General features: G+C 27.9%; 1 protein-coding gene across 2 annotated transcripts; it reads left to right on the forward strand.

Moving 5' to 3' along the window:
• The first annotated feature begins 2,027 nt into the window (after positions 1–2,027).
• Positions 2,028–8,472, forward strand: LOC109788063 (agamous-like MADS-box protein MADS2). 2 transcript variants are annotated; one of them, XM_020346700.3, is made up of 8 exons: positions 2,028–2,587; positions 5,794–5,872; positions 6,084–6,148; positions 6,261–6,360; positions 6,804–6,845; positions 6,923–6,964; positions 7,744–7,880; positions 8,128–8,472. In XM_020346700.3, the coding sequence occupies exons 1-8, from the start codon at positions 2,403–2,405 to the stop codon at positions 8,237–8,239; spliced, it is 762 nt and encodes a 253-aa protein (XP_020202289.2). In that variant the 5' UTR covers positions 2,028–2,402; the 3' UTR covers positions 8,240–8,472. The 2 variants fall into 2 exon arrangements, with proteins under 2 accessions (XP_020202289.2, XP_020202290.2); XM_020346701.3 differs by having other exon boundaries at positions 2,031–2,587; positions 6,087–6,148.
• Positions 8,473–17,032: the final 8,560 nt, after the last annotated feature.

Raw genomic sequence — 17,032 nt, forward strand, 5'->3', positions numbered from 1 at the left:
AAAGTTTAAATATATTAATTTATCCATTTTTTTTCGATCTTATTTTTACTACTAGAATAATCTTAAAAGTTCATCTTATATATATGTTACTTTTACAACATCACTAAATATCTCTGATATTAAATGAGTTGTCTTTATCGGAATATTTTGATAATAATTTGTTTTACAAATGAATTAAGACACGTTATTTCATTTTATTATAATTTTTATTGCTTAAGGCATGGTTTTTGTTTCTTATTTATTTATTTAGTTACATTTCCTTTCTTATGTATATATACACCATACATATAGGCAAAAAAAATAAGTGTTAGAAAAAGAAATTTGATTATGTTGATAATTGAAAAATTCTTTATAATTTCCAAAACTCGTTAAAATATCTTGAGATCTAATGGAAAAATGAATGAAGTACAAAAGGTTTAAATAAGAGAAAAAAAGAAAAGAAATTCTTTTGTTCAATATGTGTGACCCTCTTTCGGTTAAATTTTCCATAGCTTGAACATGATGTCTGTTTTGGGCATTTTAGGTTGCATATGGGAGAAGAAAAGAAGCCAAATTCATCGCATGATTGCACAGCTTTTTGTATTATGTACTTTTATCAATTATCAATTATGTTAAAATCAAATCTTATATTATTATATCAATACTGATTGACATAAATGGTAACAACTTGTATTCCTTGATTAATTATTTAGAATTCAAATCTTAACTTTAAGTATAAAATATACTAGATTAAAAGAACATATTCAATTATCTTGTACATGTACTCATGATCCTTGATGAAAATTTGCCATTACTTCTAAAAAGAAAATATTTGGTATTTATATTATCATTAAAATAAAACTCAAACTTTGTAAAATAATATATCTTTTTTGTTTGACAAATTAATATATTTACTTCCCTAACAACTGTGGCACATAAGAAATTGGTTTCATATTTGAAGAAGGGGTTTGGTGCGTAGGAGGTAGCCATTCTCCACTTACTGTTGAGTGACATATCTTACTTTCCCAGTTCTGACAGCGTAATAACGTTATATTTTCTTATAAGATTCCTGTCTTTTACACTTTACCAGACTTCTATATGTCATGTTGACTCTTGATTAAGATAAGTTTGCTTTTGAATAAAATTTTCCTAATTTGATCACAATTTTGTAAAATTAACTTTAGTTAAACTAAATGCCTTGCATATTTAAACTTTTTTTTAATTGGGATTTTGGTAGGATTAATGTGGTTTGGATAACTTTTATCAAAATCACCCTTACGTGTAATTTAAAATTTTATCAAAAGTATGTAAATGAAACAAAAGCAAGAAAATATTTAAAACTCAAAAGTAATTTTAAACCAATTAATATCTCAATTTTATTTGAATACAATATATTTTTTTTACTGCCCACCTATTTCAATTTTAAAATAATTTTATATTAAAACTTAAATAATTTATTATAAATTAATATAAAATATAATTTCTAATTGAGAAAATAAAGCGAGTGAGACCTTATTTTTTGAGTTAGAGATTTAATTCATAGTATAAAAGTAAAAGCTAGAAAAAAGCCAAATGTAACCCCAATTTTAAGATGTTAGAGTAGAAGGAAGAGAGAAATAAAAGGAATGAATAAATATGATAAATAATATTAAAAGAAATAAAAAAAATAAAAAATGCCAAAATAATATTGCCGTTTTGCATGCTAGAAAATGGAAGCCAGTGATAAAGTGACACGTGGAGGGTACAGTTTAAGGTATCTCACGACGTTTACGCTCAGCACTTGTTATGTAAACACAGTAGATTTTTCTTCATAACACATTCACACTTAAGACAGCTGTCTCCACGCGCCCGTGCGGAACACGCGCGTCCCAGACAAAGAGGTTACTCAGGAGCGTGATTCTCACGCGCACCGCCGCGAATGGAAGAAACGTTTTTTCCGAAAATAACTCAACCGAGTAAAGCACGATAAAAAGAAACTTGTATGAAACAGGAAACACAGACCAACCCTAAGCTGCACTCCATTTTATGGTGGAGAATGCAAGAAAAAATAAAAAAAGAAAGAAAAAAAAGATAACATCTTAAGTTAAAAAAGCTAAGTTAGATACGAGATAAACACAAGTGTGGTGTTGTTGTTGTTGTTGTTTGTTTACTTTCTCTCTCTCTCTCTTCAATTTTCATCTCTCTAGGGTTCCAACTTTGAACTCCAGAAACTCTCTTGTTTTTCACAAATTTGGGTGAAGTTGGGTACTGACCCAGAAAAGAAGGATCAACAGGTACCCAAGAGAAGGAAGGGTGTAGGAAAATAGAAACTTGTACGTGGAAAAGAAGAAATAAACAAGTGAATAAGAAAAGGGAAAAATTTGAATAATAATATATATTAATATTGGTAAGATAAGAATTAAGTGGTAGCTAGAAATATCAATATGGGGAGGGGAAGAGTGGAACTGAAAAGGATAGAGAACAAGATAAACAGGCAGGTAACGTTTGCAAAGAGGAGAAATGGTCTTCTCAAGAAAGCCTATGAGCTTTCTGTTCTCTGTGATGCTGAGGTTGCCCTTATCATCTTTTCCACCCGTGGCAAGCTTTATGAATTTTGCAGCAGCTCAAGGTTTGTATTGTTTCTGCCTTTGCACTCTTATTCAAATGAAATTCAATGATCTTATCTGTTGTACTTGTATATGTATAAGATCTACTTGTTTGTCTCTCCTTGTTTGAGAAGATGATATATTACTTTCATTTTTAAATTTTTTTTTTCTGTTATATTAGTTATCAGCATAACTGGTTGAATCTAATGATATCTTTGTGTGTAATGAGTTTGTGGATTCTGTAAGATTTTGTACTTGCTTGAGAAGAAAAGTTTCATGTTTCTCTTTCTTGTGAGCTGGAGATGAAGAAATTAATCAATTTTTCAACTTTGATTTGATTTTTTGAGTGTAAGATTGTGAGATCTGGTGATGTAGTTCATGATCTGGAAAGTATCTTGTGGATTTTGTTCACTGATTACTTTCCTTTTTTGTTTCTCTCCTCCCTCCTTATTTGAGGGGTTTCTGGTTGATTTTCTGTAATTTTTTTCCTCTTGGATTCTTTTTATTAACAAATAAGACTAATGGATCTACTTTTTAGTGGCCTAATTTTTGTTTGTTTTCTTTGTAATTTAGTTCTTTTGCTTTCTTGATTTTTATTTATTTATTAAAAGTCTGGTTATGGTGAGTTTCTGAGACCAAGACGTGTTAGCGGCGGTACTAAAATGAAGTTCCTATGACAACTTCCTTTGAACATGACTTTAGTTCAATGAAGCAAGGACAGAATGTTATATTAGCATCCAGTGTCTTGCACCAAAAATAAATAAACACTATCTGTTTGCTCTAAAACAAATAGTTTGACATTTGTCAAAGCAACAAAGGGTTGTTTTATTGAGTATCAGTGTGTACGGGAAATTTTCTCTGAAATTCTTGTTGCATTTAATAGTTATTTCTTTTTCTTAAAAGGGTCTTTTATCTCACTATTTGTTTTATATTAGGAAACTGGTTACAAATTATGGGAAGAGCAGTGTTATATTTTCCCCTTTAAAATTTATAGTTTTCTCTTGACTTTATATTAACAGATTATACTTTCTCCTCTACTTCCTCTTGTTTTTATTCTTTTAGTTGAAATTTTATGATGAGGTTTTTATGGTACAAAACATTTCATATTATCCAACAAACTATTGTACTGTCCCTCTTATTATTATTAAAGCCGACTACATTAGTAATGAATTTATTAATTGGTTATGAAAATTGAAAGGACAAATAAAATTTTGGTGTGCCCTTACGAGTCAATCTCATAGAAGTTCAACGATGAGAAAGAAAGAAGATAAGCTGGATATTTAATGGCAAATAAATCAATTTTTTTTTCTATCTTTTCCCTATCCTTACGTGGGAAATAAGACATTAAGAAAGATTTGTTGTTGAAATAAATTCTTACAACGATATGAGCGTAGCATATTTATTAGATCATTTATATTATAGTATAATTATTGCAAAACATTATTTTTTAAGGTCTATTTATTTATCAATGTGATTATGTTACTGCTTGAGTTCTATATGAGATTGTTTACTCTTTACACGTATTGTGAAAAGCTAGTAAAAAGAATTAATGCACATATTTTTCTCAACGGTAGGGGATTACATACAGGTTTTGCTAGTAAATGAGTCGAGAAAGGCAAAACTAACACAAGTAAAATGACTGCATAACTTGGGATTTAACCCTAGAAAATTATTTGTTGGCAATATATAAAAGATTAATTCATAATTAACTATGGCATAATTATTGTTGAGATGTGATACACATACTGTACAACATGTATTTATGCATGATCTCTTTATGCTACTATATCTTATTATATTTTAAATTTTCTTTGTAAAATTTGTTATAGAAGTATCATTTATAATTATTATTTTTTTAAGACTAGTGTAACCGACCTCTAAGATATAAGAATATCTAACACTACTGGCTGTTGTATAAGTGTAATGCTATTTGTGCATTTCTCTCTTCATTTTTAACGAGTTTTAGTTAAGAAACAAATTAAGATACGGGGTGCATGCATGAATTTGTGTGTAAGTGTAACTACAACAAATTTGTACATATCAGTCTTCATATTATTGTCTATAGTCTCTCTTATTTTAGCATGTTGATGATCCAAATGAATAAATTATACTTTTAAAATACCTGAGTTGTATATTTATCTTCTAAATTTATAAAGTTGCCCATGAAAGTATCTTGTCATGTCATGCAATTATATGTTCAAACTTCAAGCCTGTCACCAACTCCATCTGATAAAGTAACATGTATATATAATGGGAGATTATATTATTCTCTTTTTCTTCCTTCTAGCTTCCCATTGTATTGCTTTAGAAGATCAAGTGAATCAATACAGGGCAAATAGTGCTTCAATTATACTTACTAGGAGATAAAATATGAAGCTTAACATAAAAAGCTTTTATTTTTTATTTTAATAACAGATTATATTCTTAACTCTACATACAATTTTATATCAGCAAACACTAAAGAAAATGGGCTGAAATGTTTGCTTTCAGCTTTAATTTCTACTGTCTTCAACAAATAGCGGAATTTTTTGCAATCATATATATTAAATGTGTTTAAGAGTTAATTGAGTTGAACTTAATTGGAATTGAAAAAAAAATTACATTTACAAATTTTTACTATTTTTTTTTATATCAAAACGTGTGTTTTTCCATTAACATAGGTTTAAATCGGTATTCAAACATATACATTGTTGTATCATCTTGCAATTTGCTCCAAATTTGCCTAGAAATCAACGTCCTGATATTTATAACAACATTATGGTGTTCACTAGGTCATTGCCTGTCAAGTTCGTTTGGTGTTGCAAAACCAAGTATTTATGTTTTCTGCAGCCTTATATTGCATTTCACTTTTATTCTCTCTCTATGAACTACGTACTTTCTGCATTAGAATTTAGGAAACTAGTTAGATCGTAGTTTTTTACTTCATAATTTGAAACCTTTCTATTTGTTTTTATCTAGCTTGGAACATCGAGGGTAAGTGTGATATAGATGAATAATAAAATATAAATGCATTAATATCTGATGTTGATTTTGTGTCATTAAAGTAAGAGGAGCAAATTCCAACTTTAATTTTGAGCCACCAATAAAATTGACAACTCATTTTAAGTTTGATGCATAGCAAGATATATGGCTCATTTGCTGTTGCAATTCTTTCATAATTGTGGTATGGTTAATCCATACACCATGATCAATTTGAACAGTTATTCCTTTCTCTTTCTTCAATCTGCAGCATGCTCAAAACACTTGAAAGGTACCAAAAGTGCAGCTATGGTGCAGTTGAAGTTAGCAAACCAGCCAAAGAGCTTGAGGTAGTGATTAGTGAATGCCATCTTTTTTTTTTTTTTCTTTTTTTATCACATTAAGGAAATAACATCTCTTAGAAATTTCACTTTGGAAAGTCTTATTAATTCCTAGAAATTTGATGCCAACTTAAAGTAATCTTATGTAAAATATGTTTCCCATTATATGTTCCAAAAGTCCCTTTGTTATTTTTCATTTGTCATTTGCCTTTGTATATAGCAGAGCAGCTACCGAGAGTACTTGAAGCTGAAAGGAAGATTTGAATCTCTTCAAAGGACTCAAAGGTGAATTTCATATAAAAGGATTTTTTAAAAAAAAAATGCACAAAATGGTTTGAGAAAATTTTCTTGCATTCAGTTAGTTTCATTAAGACCGTGCACTTGTTCCATTCTTCAGAAACCTTCTAGGTGAAGATTTGGGCCCATTGAATTCCAAAGAACTTGAGCAGCTTGAGAGGCAACTAGATTCATCTCTCAAGCAAGTGAGGTCCACAAAGGTAATAAAATATCAATGCTCATTATGTAAGAAAATTATACTATATAGAAAGCTCATTGATGTGATATACTTTATTACATTTGCTACTAGAGTTATAATGTGATACTTATAATACCACTTGACTACTGTAGTTTACCCCATATGATATGATTTCACATTTTCTGTAGGATGTTTTCTATAGAAAGGTATATTTGGGACAAGTTTTTGATTAAGAGTTCAAAATTCAAATTGTGTAACAGAATTTTTGTTATAGAAAATTGTCACCGAACAGGATTTTCTCTTCATTGAATATATATCCAACAATTTTATGATCCAAGAAAATGATAATGTCAAGAAATTGCATGTATTTTCAATTTTTCATTATTAATTTCTTTTCATATGGTTGGAAATGCTAATTTACGAGTTCGAAGTTCCCTTATGAAAGACTGTAACATTATTTTGCAGACTCAATTCATGCTGGACCAGTTAGCTGATCTCCAAAACAAGGTAAACAGTAATTAGCATGACTATAGAATAAAGCAACTTTGTGTGTACCTAACACTTTCGATCTTTTTTGGATACAGGAGCACATGTTGGTAGAAGCAAACAGAGCTTTGACCATGAAGGTAACATTAAACAACTATCCATGAAGTTCATTCTACAACAACAAGCAAGATTGCCAATATAGAATCTCTCTTGCTGTATTCTAGCAAAATAAATTTGTAGAAGATATACATCTTACTTTGTCTGATAACTTTTGGTAGTTATATTTATTCTTATAAATCCATATAGGAGTACAACCTTGCATCTCTATGTTTGCCCAATCAGATTGGAATTGGATATTTGGAAGTTAAAGTTTTCTAGCAAATAGTCCTTAGGATTAGTCAAATAAATTCACAAATGAATTTCTCCACAAACAAAATGAATAAAAACCTTATTAGAAATGCCTCCTTCATTTTCTCTACTTGACTGCCCATTCAAAAGTTAAAACCAGTATGTTTATGTATTTGATATTATCGTTATTGTTGCCCTGTTGCATAATATTATTGTTATTCTGTTGCATAATATGATTGTGCACTTGTTTTTATTACTTATACTATGTATGTAGTTTTGAACTTTTGTTGATTTTCACTTTCAATTCTTGTTTTTTCTCCTGTTAAGATTTTTGGTCCTTAGCATCAAGATTTTTTGTTTATGGAAGAAAATTTTAAAGACTAAAATCAAATGAAATTTGTTGAGGGACTAAAAGTGAAAATTGACAAAAATTCATAAATTAAAAACATTTAATCCAACTTAGAATATGAAAAAACTATTCAGCAGTGTTTAATGCAACCTTACATCTTTTATTCTTCCATTCACTCTATGGTCCTCTAATGATGATTTGATTAATGACGTGTGTTGGCAGCTGGAAGAAATCAATTCACGAAACCAGTATAGGCAAACATGGGAAGCTGGTGATCAAAGTATGCAATATGATACACAGAATGCGCACTCTCAAGGCTTCTTTCAGCCTTTGGAGTGCAATCCCACATTGCAGATAGGGTAATCTATAATCAGTTTCTTGTAATTATATACTAAAGATGTTGGAGATCCCACGTCAACAAGTGAAATGACTATAATAAGTGTATGTAAGTGAAGAACAATCTTCACATTTCAAATCGGTTTTGTAAGGTTATATAAAGATGTTCTTCACTTATATAGATTATTATGATTATCTCATTAGTTGATGTGAGAATTCTAAGAGAAGAAGAGGATTTGAATTATATTTAATGCTTGTCTCTTGGTGCAGTCCTGACTACAGGTACAACCCTGAGGCCTCAGATCAGCTAACTGCCACAACTCAAGCTCAGTATTTTGGTGGCTACATAAATAAAACTAGCAAACACCTAAGGCCAAAGTAAAAAATGCCTCTTATTGTTGGAAATGTGTAAATGCTGCATGTGCTTCTGTTATTTGTGTTGGCATAAAAACAGCAGTGACTGACTTAAAACTGTTAAAACTTTAGCCATGGACATGTGGCATGCAAGAAGGTTATAGTATTTTGAATGTCTTTGAAGGAGAACTTTTGTCTGACTGAATGACCAGTTAATGACATTTTTCTATTGCAATAACTAATCTGGCTGCTTTAATTTAACCATTGCTTTCAAACTTCTTGCATTCATTAGTGGAGGATTGTATCATTATAAGACAATATTGTAAAATATGCTGAAGCTATGGCAATGTCGCTTGAATCCTTTTCAAGGGTGAAATACAAAAAGGAGAAAAGCTTGATAAGATTGTGGATAAAGTTGAAACACAATCTAACTCTCCACCCCTCCACCACAAAGTTTCTTTTGAGTCTTGCAAAATATGTTTGGCTTTTCCATTATATGAAAATATGACACCCCTTTAATTGTAATGGTGATGTGAAATGGTCAATTGATTGTTTTCCTCGGATATCTCAACCAGCAACCTTAGAGTTCCACTTATTGTTATAAAGTATAAACAGCATCAAGGATAATATGTAAAGCAGTGTATCTTTACACATGAAATATTATGAAGAGATATTAAAGGGTCTCTTTCCCCCTGGTGTGGTGTCATCTATCTAGGATCTAGCCATTGTTATTGTTAAGGATTCTAAGGTAAAAACGTACACAAGTCATGATCAAAGGCTTTTTCAGTATCCACTTCCATACATAGAAATAAGGTCCTTTTGCTAGAATTCTTTTGAATTGCATTAGCTGATGAGACAATGGTTGCTTTGTCTTACGAGAGTTCAGAGTTGTACTTAAAGTTGAGATTATGAACAATTATATGATTAGTATCTTTGTATTTTCGTCGATCTTTGTTAGTGCCCTGCAGCCAAGTGCAGTTGGTCTAAACCGAGTTAACAAATTCAGGTCAACACCTTTGGTATAACTTACAAGCACCAATGAAGTATAATTTGTTCCTTCTACACTGTTATAGTGATACTCCTAATTATTTTGATGAACTTGCAGATTTCATCTATATTATTAATAAAAGAATTCACTCATTTAGTGTCACATTTTTTAATTTTACCTTTATAATTATCTTTTTACAAATTACATTTTTTTATATATATTTTTTAAAATTTTACTCTATAATTGTATGTATTTTTAATAACAACTCACAATTATATAATTTTATTATTTATTATTTTTTAAAAACAAGGCACGCATAATGTCTTTTGTGTGCTAGTCCTCTATTATTTCAACGGACATGTGTATGAGTATGAGTTTTACTATCTATCCTTATATATCTTCATATTTCTATGACTACTTATTAAGTAAATATTCACAAAATTTAAAAAAGAACTTTTTGATATCATAATATTGGTAAGAATATCTTTTGACTTTTCTGAAAATTATTTTTCCTCATAGCCTTAATTGCATTAAGTAGATGTTTGCAATTTTTTTTAATATTTGCAAGTATCCATGAAAATTCATAACTAAAAAAGATAATTTAATTTAAAACAAAACATTTTTGACAATAATTTTTAGTTATTTTTTTTATTGTTTTTTAAAATAATTTAAGGAATGTAAATTAAAATTATTTAATTATTGTACATAATTATTCTATACAATTATACTAATCAAAATAAGTTAATTCAGAAATTAAATTTAAATAATAAAATATTTAAATCTCATAATTCCAAACATAATATTAGATTTCATCGTATAACATTAAAACTTTATAACATGTTTAGGCAAAAGAAAAATAAAATTCGGTTTATTAGCATATACTATAATTTGTTGAGTTAATTTAAATACACCGTCAAACTCAATATTAGATTTCATCATATAAGTATAACCAAATTATCCAACTGATATTTGAATTGCATTCAAACTTGGACTTGAAGTAGGTGGAGGTATGGTGATGTAAGACTCTCCGGTATTCAATCCAGTACAATCTAAATAAAAGTATTAGTCTTTGATCTAAGTTGTGAACAGTGGAGACACTTGTACTCACTACTATTTAACACATATATAGTTTTTTATTTAAAAAAATAATATATTTTAAAAAATAAAAATTATATTCTAATAAAATAAATAGATATACTTAAATTATCATATAAATATATATAAAATATAGATTTGGAGAAGATGTTTATTTATTTGATATCTGTCAAATTTTTAAAAGAGATTAATTTTCTTATGTAATAAAGAATACTCCTTAATAACGAATCAATTTTTTTTCAAAAAAAGTTTAATTATAATATATATATATATCTTAATACTTACATATATAATATAATATATTAAAAAAATTAATTTTTGATAAAATAAAATTTATAATATGTATGTTTATGTTTTGTTTGCATACATTGATTAAAAAAATAAAAATAGTAAAATTGTATACATTGATTAAAAAATTAAAATAAGAAAAATTGGAAGATTTATGTTCCATTTAAAATTTTTATTATAAAATATATTTTAAAATAAATTATCATCTAAAAATATATATTAGATATTAAAAACATGTTTATATCATAAATAAATTAAATTCGATTTTTATAAAATTTAACATATTTATTTTTATATTTTTAATAGTGTTAAATTATTATAAAGTATATTTTTAGGATTGTAGTTCTAATCAAATATTTAAAAAATGTCTATGATAGATAAATAAGTCATATTTATGATATATATTTTTAAAGAAAGTTATGTACAAACCTATTAAATTATAATAAAATTTAATCTAACCTAATTTGTTTTCATCTTTAATTATAATCATAAATATAAAAATTTGTAAAAAAATGATAATAATGATATAATCACTTTCTATATATTAAAGATGAATCTCTATCTTGTACGAGATTGTTTTTAAAATTGTTATTTAAATCTTGTGCAAACTTTAATTATAAATTAAATATTAATATTTTAAAATAAATTATTAATAAATAAAAATATTTTTTTACAATATAAATTATTTACTAATTTTATATTAAATTTATATATTTAAATATAGTATTTATTTATATATATATAATTTATTATAAAATTTAATTTTATATAATAAACATATCTATATATTAAACATATTAAATACCATATTTGAAATAATGTCTCAACTTAAGGTCGAGAAAGACTTTGAGGTGAAAGAAAATAAAAGAGATGTTTATATTTAACTTATGATTTGTTGGTACAGCCGTACAGGACTCTGTTTTCCTTCACTCAACTACTTTTAATTTAGAGCTAAAGTTTACACAATCTCGCAAATTATACTCTCATTTTATTTATTTATTTATTATAAATTTGATTTTTTTCAATTTATAATTTCCGAAATTTTGTCTACACTTAATTAAAATTCCATCATAAAGATGATTTTTTTGGCCTTTTGCAATTATTCCCCTAAATGGCCACAAAATTAGTTAACTGAATTGTAGCGATTTGAGTACATAGGGACAAAATTTACAATATTTTATAAATTGAAGGACAAAATATACGAAGGCAAAAATAATTACAATTAAGTCTAAAGTTTATAATTTATAGTTGGTTTAAATATACATTTTGTTCTTATAATATACTTTTTTTATTATGTTCCTCGTAAAATTATTTTAAAAAAAAATAGTTTTCGTTAAAAAAAAACATTTTATTCTTTGTTTAATCCTTATAAGAAAGAATGTAAAAATGTGTCCCTTGAGTTGTCCAATATATTATATTTGGTATGAGCTGAGTTCTAAAATTTCAAGCAAGATCTTAATTCAGTCTATAGCCCAAAGATTGTTCGGCTCGTGTGGGTTAGGCCAAGGTGACCCATTTTATTTTAAAATTATTTCTTTCATGTCTTTTTATTTGTTAAGACTATTTTTTATTCCAGGTTATTTATTCCTAATAAAAGTAATGAATAATAACATTTAAAGATCAATGACATTATAATGTTCGTAAATTATAAAAAGACATTATAATGAGTTTTAACATGTTATAAATATATTAAATATCAAGCATTAATACATGATATGATTGCAAATCAATATTTCACGTATAATCATTATGTTACTGATAATAGAAATTTCATAGAAATAAATTCATTGTATTAGATTGAATAAATAGGATAATTGCATTGAGCTATCTTTAGATGAGGAATATGAGGGGTTAGACACCAAAGAGTAAGGGGTACTCATGTGTATTAGAAAATGTGAATATGAATCAATTCAAATTGATTGAATCATTGTTTTTTTTTTTTTTTTAATGTTTGAGTCAAATTGAAATTTGTTTATGAATGAGTTGAATAATGAATTTTGATTTTTAAATTTAATTTGATTTAATTTAACTTGTATGCATAATATATTATTAAATTCATCATATATTTATATAATATTATATATTTTAAATTAAAAAATATAAACAAAAAATAACTTTACCTAAACTATCTCTCTGCATCACATCACACAAATACATGAAAAAAATACATATAATTCATTTTTTGTAAGTCATAGCAATGAGTAACATTTAATTTTGAGGTTTAATTTATTCTACTGTTTGTTTTTGGTGAGTTTAGCAACATGTTGGAGCGTTTTCTTTAGTTAGATTCAAGTTTTATACACATGGTCATTTTTTGTGGGATTTTTGGATGAGTTTTGGAATAAATCTACCAGACATATACATTGGTTTCATATGCATACTTTATTTAATATATTTTTTCACTTATGAATTTTATTTTATTTATATCATATTATTTATATATTTTTTAATGTGTTTAATAAAAATATTTTATATTTACACAAATAGAATTTATATATAAAGATTAATTAACTTTTCGAAAGAATAAAAAATCTAATTTTTGAAAATTTGAAAAACAACTTTAAATAATTGGATTCAATTAAACTAATCAAATCCAACATCTTCATGATTAAGTTGACTCGATTCGGCTTTGACAAAAAAATTACGCAAATTCAACTCAGTCTAATTTGTAGAATTTTTATTGGGATGAGTAACGGATGTAGCCAAACCAAGCTAACACAAATCGGCCAGTGAACATCCTAGTTGAGGAGATCTCTACCAATGAGTGTGAGCAAATCACAAAAGTAAATTCAACATTACATTTTATCTTAAAGTATTAGATTTATGTGTCATTTTCACTTATATATTATTCACTATACTCATTTTTATCCAATGTGAGACTTTTCATTTACGTTTGCACACCAAAATCTCCCCTCAAGTGAGTCTCTTTCACGTGTAATGTTCCATTAAGCAATTTTTTTTTTTCATCTATGAGTATTTAATGATAACTCTTAGAGCTTAACAATCACCGCTATAATACGCTTTAGACACAAACATTGTTGTTAGCTCACATTTAAGGGACATATCACCTAACCTCTACACATGATCAAACCATGAACTTTAATACCAATTATTGAAAATACGAGGGACTTAAACACCAAGGGTAAATTTTCACCAATGGATATGAACAAACTACACAAAACATTACATTTTAAGTCAAAACCTTAAGATGATAGATTTATGGATTTTTCTCGCTTATATATCATTTAACATATTCATTTCTATGTAATGTGGGACTTCTTGTTTAAACATGTACATTAACATAAGATTGTGAAAACTACACTTACACAGTAATGTGCTAGGGACTTTCTACCTTTGGTGCTTTGGACCATTTTTGTCAATCTTGAATACAACATAGATTCCAACAACATAGAATGTCCATACATTCTATGATGGGTCAATATGTGACATAAAAAGTAAATTTTTTATGTTGGGTGATCAACGTCTATCATAATATGAGTACCAAATATGATGTTTTAATCACATTGGCACCCATATTCTATAATGGATGTAACTACACGCGACATAGAAAGTACACATTCTATGCTGGATTTGACCTCACCTAATATAGAATATTGCACATTCTATGATAGGTATGATCATATCCGTTATAAAATGTGTACTTTCCATGATGGGTAATGTCACACCCGTGTTTAAGTGCAATTTTTAATATATTTTTTTAAAAATTTTCCCAAACCTATACATAAAAAATACAATCCAAGCAATTCAATACAACATATGGTTGTCTAATTCTATACAACCATATATAATATACAATATCTCTCATTTAAATTTAAACAATGTATAGAGTAAACTAGCTAGCAATCAAAGAGAGTTAACAATAAAGCTAAAGTGAACAAATAATGTTATTAATTAATAACAATAAACAATTAATATAAGAATGTACCAATGTTATCAAATAACAATCAAGAAAAAGTAAACTATACATCAAAGTTAAATATGAGTACCAATATAAATAAAGGAAAATAAAAAAATGTACAAAAAACATTTCATCTTCAAATTGACTCAAGACAAGTTAATGCTTATCTTTTGCAAATATTCTCCAACTCTTCATTGGGAAACGAAGTTGGATTTTTGAATACTCAAATTAATTAATTCAAAATAAAGGTAAAATTATGTAACCATTGTATTCAATTTCAAACAAGAAACTAAGGTTCACTCCTAATCGATCAATTAATCTTAACATGTAACACCTTGTTTTCAAAAATAATAATATTATTAAAATTTTTATATTTTAGTCAGAATTATTTTTATTTTTATAGGTTGAAAGATATTTATATTATTTATTTATTTATTTTAATGGAAAGAAGGGAAATGGGTTGGGTTGACCCGACCCAATGGAATTTTAAGAAAGATGTCAGAGAGAGTTAATCTTATCTGTCTCATTTTGCATTTTAAAAAATTAGAAAAAGAATGAAGAGGATAAGGGAGCTCTGAAGAGAAGTGTTTAGAACCATCTCAAACTGCGTCAGATTGTTCCTATTAACACAACAAGGTACGGGGAGGAAAATGAGTGATTCATATGTGAGATTACGAGAGATAAGGGGTAGTGGGAGAAATCCCTAATTTTCTAAGAATTTTCTATTTCTTTTATAAAGTTGAAATTGACGATTCAATTAGGTTTTATATTGATTTATAAATGCGATTATTATATTGTTTGGTAAAATTTATGATCTAGATGATAATTAAATTCATTGGAATGTACTCTGTAAGTTAGAGTTCTTGTAAATTGATGAGTACCCGTAATTATATAAATTAATGAGTAATTAAGAGATTTTACTTATGGATGTACCTTAGTATTTTTGTAATATCTTTCTATGTAATTAAAAAAATCAATTTCTATTGGTTGGGTTAGAACGTAGACACTTGGGGCTATGATTTAGACTCTACAAGCGGGTAAAAATGTTAAGAATTGATTGAGTTATGCGAGTTATAAGTTTAGTCTCTATTTTAGTGCATGTAATATTAAGCTTTGTGTTGTGAGTAATACGAGGTGATCTTAACAACATTTTTAGGTTTCGTGTCCTTCACAAAAGTTTTTCCTTAGATGTTATCTTTCCAATGGAGTTGGAATCACTCAAAAAGTATGTGTATAACTCAAGTTATGGTCAAAATAGTGAGTAGAGGTCAAGCTGTCAGGATTTACAGTGCCTAGCGCAGGTATTATATTTCAGTTTGCGTTTTTGACGCTTTAGGACCCCCTTTTTTGGGCATGTTTGTGATAATTTATGATTTCTTGGTGATGCTTTATAATACTTATGATATGATTGAATGAGTTTGATGTGGGATTCTGAAGTATGGTATTATATTAATGGACTTTGATGATGGTTGTGAATTGTATGATGTATAAATGTGAGTATATTTGAGTATGAATGGTTTGTATTTGGATGAGTGATGTATAAATGTGATTGTGTGAGAATTACTTAATAATTGAGCATTAGCATGAATGAAGATAGGGAATGAGTTTGCTGGCATTAGCATGAGTATTGGGCCATGTGCATATGCATTACCCTGGCCTGCATGGTGATTAATAGGGAATGCATTACCCTAGCCTGTGTGGTGATTAATAGGGAATGCATTACCCTAGTCTGTGTGGTGATTAACAAGGAATGCATTACCCTAACCTGTGTAGTGGTTAACAGGGAATGCATAATATATTTTATACACTAGCCTGTGTGGTGATTAATAGTGTAGCCATGCATGGCGGTGCTTGAGGAGATTGATAAAGTTCGCCCATTGTGCGATGCTCTAAGTTAATGCTTCTTAGGAGGTTGTATTACATAAGCATTGGTGTGAACTTGAGCATGGTGAATAGTTGCATTGCAATGTGGTGATGAGGATAGTAGTGGATGAATTTGAAAATTGATAATAAAGTTGTGATTGGATATTATTATTGATTATATATGGGTTGACTTTGTATTGGGTGAGAATTCTTTCTTGTATCTCACTTATGAACACTTGTTTTTTCACCCGTATGTTTTGTGGTTATTTTAGGTAATGATGATCTTGATGTGGGTGGCACTTAAGGTGCCGAGAGTTAAAATTATGGGTTTCTCTGATAGTGTGACATCGGGACAATGAAATTAGATTAGGTGCTTATATATTATTTGAATATACCTTTTCTTTTCGATTTATAAACTATTGTAAAGTCTATACTTTATAACTTCGTTTCAAATTGGTTGAATATTAGAGACAATTTTCATCTGAGCCTATTTTACTTGCAGTTTTAATTGAAATTTTCGCAAATATTTATACTTTTTATTGGGGTAGAATGGGTGTTACATAATAACTATAATATAAGACATAGAGATAACTAAGCATATAATTATGCTTAGTTAAAACCATACATAAAATCAATCACATAATAACACACCTAAATAAGCATATCAA

This window comes from Cajanus cajan, chromosome 2 (assembly GCF_000230855.2).
Source record: "Cajanus cajan strain Asha chromosome 2, NIPB_CcT2T_4, whole genome shotgun sequence".
NCBI lineage: Eukaryota > Viridiplantae > Streptophyta > Magnoliopsida > Fabales > Fabaceae > Cajanus > Cajanus cajan.